At 55.3% G+C, this 8,396-nt stretch overlaps 1 gene segment (V, D, J or C); it reads left to right on the plus strand.

The window, feature by feature from the left end:
• The window catches only part of LOC138422256 (immunoglobulin lambda variable 2-14-like), a 74,155-nt gene extending 65,963 nt beyond the window's left edge, over positions 1 to 8,192 (plus strand). The window contains 1 exon segment of the V gene segment in view: positions 7,729 to 8,192. Coding sequence covers positions 7,729 to 7,853 — 125 coding nt within the window.
• The last annotated feature ends 204 nt before the right edge of the window (positions 8,193 to 8,396 follow it).

Genomic DNA, 8,396 nt, shown 5'->3' on the forward strand with positions numbered 1-8,396 from the left:
AGTGGTGGTGTTTCCAGTGGTCATGCACGGATGCGAGAGTGGGACCACAGAGAAAGCTGAGCACCGAAGAATTGATGCTTCTGACCTGTGGTGTTGGAGAAGACTCTTGAGAGTCCCTTGGACTGCAAGGAGATCCAATCAGTCCACCCTAAAGGACATCAATCCTGAATATTCATTGGAAGGACTGATGCTGAAGCTGAAACTCCAATACTTTGGCCACCTGATGCGAAGAACTGACTCATTGGAAAAGATCCTGATGCTAGGAAAGATTGAAGGCAGGAGGAGAAGGGGGCCACAGAGGATGAGATGGTTGGATGGCATCACTGACTCAATGGACATGAGTCTGAGTAAACTCTGGAGTCGGTGATGGACAGAGAATCCTGTCGTGCTGCGGTCCATGGGGTCACACAGAGTCGGACCCGACTGAGCGACAGACAGAACTGAAGCAGCTGGCAAGCTGGAGGGTAGGTGCTGGCTGTGATGTGCGGGAACGTGCGACCTGCCACGTGGAGCTCTTCCTACAGGCAGAGTCCCGACAGCGCTGTGACCTGGCCCTCCATGGCCTCTCCAGGGCCCGAGACACCCTCGCAGAGCAGAGAAGCGGAACAGAGCTGGTGTGCCGGGGCTGGGGCGGGGCTGGTGGGCGGGCTTTAGTGAGAAGCCCCTGAGTCCTGGAACCAGAGCAGGGCAGCTGGCAGAGGCCCCTGGGAGAGGCCCCCCAGTACCAGCCCTGGGCTCTGGGGGAGGGGGCGGGGCTGGGGGCAGGGACAGAAGGCCCAGGCAGAGGACGGGCCCCCAAGGGACGGGGCGCACCGAGACGGCCCCTGCCAGCAAGGGGAAGCGAGGGTGCTTTCAACCCCCTCCAAGGAGGAGCCCGCACCAGCGCGCATGAGGCCCAGGCCAGGCCAGGGGGCCCGTGAGGCCCCCAGGGGTCAGCGCGGTGTCCCCAGGCAGCCCTGGCCTCTCATCCTGCTGGGCCTGGCCTCTCATCCCGTGGGCGCCCACGGGCTGCTGCCCCCGACGGCGGTGCCTCGGAACCCGGCCCCCCGCATGGAAGCCCCGTCAGGAAAGAGCCCGTGGAGCCTGTGGGGCAGGTAAGGGCCGGGGGAGTCGCGGGGCTTCCCTTCGATGGGACCCAGGGGTGAATGACCGCAGCGGCGGGGAATGAGAAGGGAAGACCAGCTGGAGAGAAGGAGCCTGAGCAGACAGTGGCTGTACTTAGAGTGCCTTTGTTTGTGTTGGTTTTTATTTTTTAATATTGTATTGAAATACTATTTATCTCGTGGAGCTTTCGGCGCCCTGAGATTTTGCACACACGGCTGGCGTCACACTTGCCTCACCCCGGCCCTCTGAGCAGGGCAGACACAGCGCAACGGGGCAGGACGTGTCCAGGAGGCACTGATCATTTTGAGGGGCAGCGGCCCACAAGGCAGGTCTGCCTTCCTCCCCTTCTTACAGGTGGGGACAGAGGTCCAGAGAGGTGAGGCAAGCTGCCCAGGGTCACACAGCACACGGGCGCAGTCCCAGGACTGTAGAAACCCCGGGACTAGACAGGCACCAGAAAACGGTCCAGGAGAAGGGGCAGGTCTGCACGGCGGCCAGAGAAGGGAGCAAGGGCTTGGCTCGGTCTCCCCCACGGAGGCCAGCTCCTCAGCGAGGTTTCTAAGTGTCTAACGGGGCCAGGCCTGAACCAAGGGGTCACGTCCAGGCATGGGGCCCTGACCTGGGATGGGGGTGCTCCAGGCAAAGGGAGTCGGGAGGCCGAGGAGGACAGAGGGGTGCGCAGCCATGCAGGGAGCTCCCAGAGCTGGGGAGATCGGGGTACAGAACGGGGGTCTTGTCCGCCCCTCCTTTATCCTGGGACCCAGGGCAGGTGTTGAGGGATTTACGTGCGGGGCTGTCGGAGCCCAGTGCGTGCTGTGGAAAAATGGTTTCAGATCAGAGACCAGTGTGAGGGCAGGCAGAAGGAGAAGCAGCTGTGGAAAGCTGATGGAGAGCTGGGGGCCGTCCTCGGTGGCCGGGCGCCGGGATCGCCTCTGGAATCCTGACGTCAGAGGGCTGTCGGGAGGAGCAGGCACTGTCAGGAACCGGCTACAGAACTCTAAAATGTGCACCCTTTCGGCAATATGCAGCAAGTCATTAAAGAAAGCCTATTTCTTTACATTGCGTAATTCCGCTTTTAGGAATTCATCTGGGGGTGGGGGAACAATCAAAAAGATGTGACCAAAAGTTTACAAGGCAGAAACTCAGCTTGTTAATGACGGGAGGAAGCCGGAAATAACCTGAATCTCCAACAGAAACGGTGTGATGAAGCACAGCATGGAACGTCCCTCGCAAGGAATCCGGACACAAACTTCCAAGACGATGTTTCTAAAATTGGGTTTTTAAAGCATGTGTGCCCTTTCAAAAGCTTGTCAGAAAATACAGAAATATGACAATAATGTGTCTCTAGCCAGATATTTTTAATTTTTGCTTAATTTATAAAATTATAAAGTTATAATTGTATAATTATAACACAAATATATTTATAAAATTATAAACTATAAAAAATAGTTATGAAAATGTTCACAAGAAGATATATATGTGATTTTATCTTCTACAATACTTTTTAATACCAGAATAATATGTGCTTTTAAAAACGATTGAGCGCAGAAGCATATAAAGTAAACCTTGAGGGTTTCTGCTCACCAACCGCGCACGTCTTACCGTAAAACCCATTCTCCAGCGAGAGACAATGTCACGTGGGTCTGCACACGTCTGGCCTTCCTCCTAGGCATGTATGTCCCTGAAAACACACACACACATGACTAATGGTGCTGGGGTTGTATTTTTCAAAACAGACTTATACTCTGCCTATGAGCCTGCAACTATCTTTTTAAACAGTCTGTTGAGATTTTCTATATCAGCCCATGTGGATCCCCCATGTTCTCTGAATGGCTCTGCATGAATTCAAAGTTTGGAAGAAGCAGCGTGTCTTTAATCATTCGCCTACTAATGGACATTTAGGGTGTTTCCACTAAAAAACGTAAATTACAAGAGATGCTACGTGGAAACCCCCACATGCGTAGCTATGTGCCTGTACTTCGCACACTTTATCTCCCCAGAAAGATGCCTAAAAATGGGGTGCTGGGTCAGAGAGAACAGGCGTTGAAATTTTCATAGGCGATGCCAATGGTCCTCCCGGAAGTCTGTTCCAGAATGACAGTGCTTTTTCCCCTCCATTCTCACCAGTAATGCGACGTTTGGATCTTTTTTCATTTTGTGCGTCTGAAGAGCAAAAATGAGAAGAAACCTGTCTGCTGTTTGTTTCTTTGCTTGTTGGTGAAATTTATTTTCCGTTCATATTTTTATTGATTGATTTTTTCTTCTGTGAATGCACCGGTTGTCATTTTGTCTGGCTTATTTTTTGTTCAGTTGGTCGTACTTTAAGGTTTATACAAACTCTTCACCCATTTGGGATAGTAACCCCTCGTTAAGTATGCATGTGGTAAATATGCTTCCCTGATCTGTTTCCAGTTTCATCTGTGGGGTCTTTCAACATTAAGCCTTTTTAATTTTTACGTGTCAGGTTGGTTGCTTTTCTTTATGGTGTTTGTGATCTGTGGCGAGCATAGCAAAGACATTTCTATTTCGATTTTCTTTTTAATTCAGGTACTTCTATTGTCTCAGTGTTTGGTTTTACTTCGCCTGAGATTTATTTTTGTGTTGGTAGAAATGTGTCCCTATATATTTTCCAAATGGGAAACCAGTCGTCCTGTATCTGTGGAACACAAACACAGCTTTCTTCAAACGCTGAATTGCCGACTCACCGCATCCTCTCTGTGGCTCTGACCATCCATTCCCGCGTCCCTTCCACCATGTTTTAATGATGGTAGCTTTACAGTGTGTGTTGGTGCTAGAGAACAATCCCGCCGGTGTTATTCTCAATCAAAATATTTGTGTCTGTTCTCCACCATTGAGATGAGATGGTTGGATGGCATCACCGACTCAGTGGACGTGAGTTTGAGTAAGCTCTGGGAGTTGGTGGTGGACAGGGAAGCCTGGCGTGCTGCAGTGCGTGGGGTCGCAAAGAGTCGGAGGTGACTGAGCAAATGAACTGAACTGAACTCCACAGTTATTCGTACTGTTGGACTTTAGAACTGGCTCACTGACTTTTTAAAAATGCTCATTTGTTTGGCGGCGCCGGGTCTGAGCTGCGGCACTCTGGACCTTGAGTTTCGACTTACACACTCTTAGTCGCAGCACGTGAGTTCCAGTTTCCTGAGCAGGGGTCGAACCCAGGCCCCCCGCACTGGGAGCTTGGAGTCTCAGCCACCGGACCACCAGGAAGGGCCGAAATCATTCCTTTGATGTTGTGCTTGCAATTTCATGGAGTGCATGGGTCCACTTGAGGGGAACTGATGTCTGTGCTGCTGTGTCCGTTCACTAGGTTGCGCTATATTTTATCCTCACAGGTCTTAGACATCCCGTGTTGTTAAGTTCATTCCTGGGGCTTTTACTAGAGCTGCCACCGAGCTTGTCAGTGCTACCGCCATTTCGCATCCTCAACAGTTACCGCCTGCACAGAAGGACACCCGCTGGGTTTGGCCCAGCCTGCTTGTATTCGACCACAGGTTAACTCTTGTACCGGTTCTAATTGTCCTTCAGCTCATCTTGAGCTTGTTTTTTTTTAAGTAAACCAGCCCATCACCTGCAAAAACCAATCTTATCTAATTTTTCCTAACACTCACACTCTTCCCCCCATCTCATTCCATGGGCTTGAATCTGTAGAATATGTGAAATAATAAAAGTAAGTGTGGGAACCCTGGCCTCTAAACTGGTTTTGCTTTTAAATGTGAAGTATTCTGTAAGTTTCAGGAGATAGCGTTCATTAAGTTGAGGATGTTTCTTTAGTTAATTAACTTAGTAAAAGGCTGGATATTTGCTCTCTTTAATCAGAAATAAGTGCTGAATTTACACTGCTGTCCTGTTAAATTTTGTTTCAAAAATCGTATGTGCATACCTTAAATACAACCATGACCCAAAAGTTCCATTGCTGAATTAAAAGAATGCTGGACCCAGTGTAGTACTGGTTACCTTCCTGCTTAGATTCACCACGTAGGGAGATAATATCAGATTTGGCAAGGTCTGAGGATTCTTGTCATCATAAACTCTGACAGTGCAATCTGGGTGCTTTTTTGTTTTTCTGAGATTTTTAAAGGTATGTTTTGTTATGGTGGGACACAGAGGCTGACTCAATGAGGGCCAAGCGTTATGGGATGAGTCCAGGCCTCTGGCCTGCGGAGAAATCTACCGAATTGAGAACAATGCGGGGGACCAGGTCTGCAAGGGCCTGGGAGCAGTTTTGATGGAAGATGCTGAGTCTGAGGTGTCTGCATCTCAAGCAGAGACACATCCAGGAGGCAGAATGTGTATAAATCCAGAGCGGAAAAAGGGGTCAGGAAGGAAATAGGGATGCAAGAACCCTGGCAGTTGTCCGAGTGCACGGTGTGGGTCAGAAGCAGAGAGAGTGGAAGAGCGCTGGGGGCCGTGGGGGGCCTCAGACTCGACGGGACGGGACCTTGTTAGACCTGACCTCAGAAGTTTCAGGGAGGGATGGGGTGGGAGGAGGAGGGCTCCCCCCACCAAGTCCCAGCATGTGAAACAGGGCTTGGCAGACGGGTGCTTGATGGCCATTGTTGGACAGACAGATACATGATGGACAGATGGATGGATGAAGGATGGATGGATGGGTGATGGATGGATGGATGTTGGATGACGGATGGATGTTGGATGAAGGATGGATGGATGGGTGATGGATGATGGAGGGATGTTGGATGATGGATGGATGGATGGGTGACGGATGGATGGATGTTGGATCGATGGATGGACAAACAGATGTACAGAAAGACAGTGAACTGACAGCAGAGAATGTTCATCAGAGAGAGCAAGCTGAACTGCGTCTCCGCGGGTGGAGAAACAGGGCAGGGGTCCCCCACGTGGGGCCTGAGGAATAGCCCGGTGTCCACAGTCCCAGGAAGGAAGCTGCCTGGCTGGACTGTGAGGAACTGTGGGGGAGGAACACCCGGCGGCCTTGCAGGGAGGCCAGGAGCGGCCGGGCAGGTCGGAGCCAGCCCGGTACTCCTCAGCCGCAGCGCGCAGGCCCGGCACTCCGTGTCCCCACCAGCGCTGAGGCGCCAGCGGCGGCCAGGACAGGCTCCGAGTGAGGGGCACTGAGTGGCCCCAAGGCGTGTGCGGCGGCTGCCTCGGCCAGGGGGCTGGGCACGGGGCACCTCCAGGACGTGAGCCCACCCGGGCTGCCCTGGCCTCTGGAAGACCGGCTCCACAACGCCCCTCAGCCCGAGGACACAACCCCACCGGCTGCAGCCCTGCGCCGTCACGCCCAGCGGGTTCCCGCCTGGCCCCGCCCCGGGGGACAGCCCCCAGGTGCGGCCCGGCGGGTTTTGGTCCGAGGCTCAGTCACGGTGCTTCGTCTTAGGTGGCGGGACCCAGCTCACTGTCCTAGGTAAGTGGCTCTCACCCCTTTCCCAGCCTCTGCTCTCTCGGGAAAGTCACTTCTCTTGCTCTGGGAGCAGCTTCCTCTCTGTCCCCCTGGCCTTAAGGGCCGATCCCCACCTTTCTCCGTGGGGTCGAGAGGGGAGGCGGGTTGGTCTTGGGGTAACCAGCAGGAGCCTCCAGAGGCCGACCATCTGACGGGGCAAGTCCGGGCACCACGGCTGGTGTCTGGTCCAGGAATGAGGGGACTCGTTCCCCTCTTGCAGGGCAGATGCTGGGGTGTGGACCAGAGGCTGGTACTGACTAGGGGCGTCTCCAAGCCCCGGGCTCTGGGCTGTGAGCTCCGTGCCCCAGCCGGGAGGGCCAGACAGGACCTTGGGGGCTCACTGGGGGCTATGACCAGCCCCCAGGGACACAGAGAGCAGCCTGAGGGAGGCCCCTGGAGGGCAGAGAGAGAGGGGTCTCTGGCGAGCTGCCCAGAGGCTCTCAGGACAGCGGTCAGAAAGGAGCAGGTCCCCTGGGGCAGAAACGCCTCCATCCGGGAGCCCTAATCCCCTGGGGTCACACCTGTCCGAGGATCGGCCTCTGCTGGCCTCGAAGCAGGCGTTAGACTTAGAAGATGATGAACAGGGCTCTGACCCCCACAAAATCAGGGTCGTTGGAGGTGCTGTGTGGGGGCACCGTCCCCTGAAGGCAGGCGAGGTGAGGGGCCCTACACTCAGGCAGGGGGGACAGGGAGACAGGCAGGGCCTCAGAGGAGTCGCAGGCTCTGGCCAGGAGAGCTGAGGCTGGGCTGGGCGAGGAGAAGGAGGCCCGGGCCCAGCTCCGCACGTGCCCCTGGTGCGCCTGTCCCCACGCCTCCCGTCAGGACCGTCCTGGCAGGTGGGCTGGGGCACCCAGGTTCAGGAGGAGGAGGAGGCACCTGGCTGCAGAAGCGGAAAGTCACGGAGGGGTCTGGCAGGGGCTGAGGGCTCAAGGGGTCAGGGCCAAGAGCAGACACAGACTCCCAGGGCCAGGAGGACGGAGGAGAGCTGCCCTGGTCGCAGCGGGGCCTCTGAGGCCACGCTTGGCAGGTCACTTGGGAGAGTGACGTGCAACGGCTTCTGAGGGGCTGCCTGCAGCCCAGGGGCTGAGTGCAAGGGGCAGGGGGCCACAGAGAAGGCAAGCAGGACTACAGTGGGGACAAGGTCAGAACCTCCCCAGCCTCTTACACCCCCTCCTCTGTCCACACAGGTCGGCCCAAGTCTGCACCCTCGGTCACCCTGTTCCCACCCTCCACGGAGGAGCTCAGTGCCAACAAGGCCACCGTGGTGTGTCTCATCAGCGACTTCTACCCGGGTAGCATGACCATGGCCTGAAAGGCAGATGGCAGCACCATCACTCGGAATGTGGAGACCACCCAGGCCTCCAAACTGAGCAACAGCAAGTACGCGGCCAGCAGCTACCTGACCCTGACGGGCAGCGAGTGGAGCAGTTACAGCTGCGAGGTCACGCACGAGGGGAGCACCGTGACGAAGACAGTGAAGCCCTCAGAGTGTCCTTAGGGCCCTGGGCCCCCCCTCGGGGGCCCTCTGGCCCACACCCCCTCCCCCAGCTCTCCATGGACCCCTGAGCCCCCGCCCAGGCCGGCTCAGACCAGAGGCCTCTCCTTCCTCCTTGTCCCTGCTTCTCCTGAATAAAGACCTTCTCATTTATCAGCCGACGTGTCTGAAGTGCTTTCTGGGTCTGGGCTAGTGCCGGGGTTAAGGGTCAGTTCCTTAGGGGAGGGACAGCTGTGACTTGAGAGTCACACCCCAACCCATCCCCAGGCACCAGGGCGCCCTGAGTGCCCGGGCAGCGGTGACGCAGAGCAGGCCATGATCAGCGGTGCAGGCTGCTGGGGGCGGGCTTGCCCTCCCGCA

The sequence above is a fragment of the Ovis canadensis genome, chromosome 17 (assembly GCF_042477335.2).
Source record: "Ovis canadensis isolate MfBH-ARS-UI-01 breed Bighorn chromosome 17, ARS-UI_OviCan_v2, whole genome shotgun sequence".
Classification (NCBI taxonomy): Eukaryota; Metazoa; Chordata; class Mammalia; order Artiodactyla; family Bovidae; genus Ovis; species Ovis canadensis.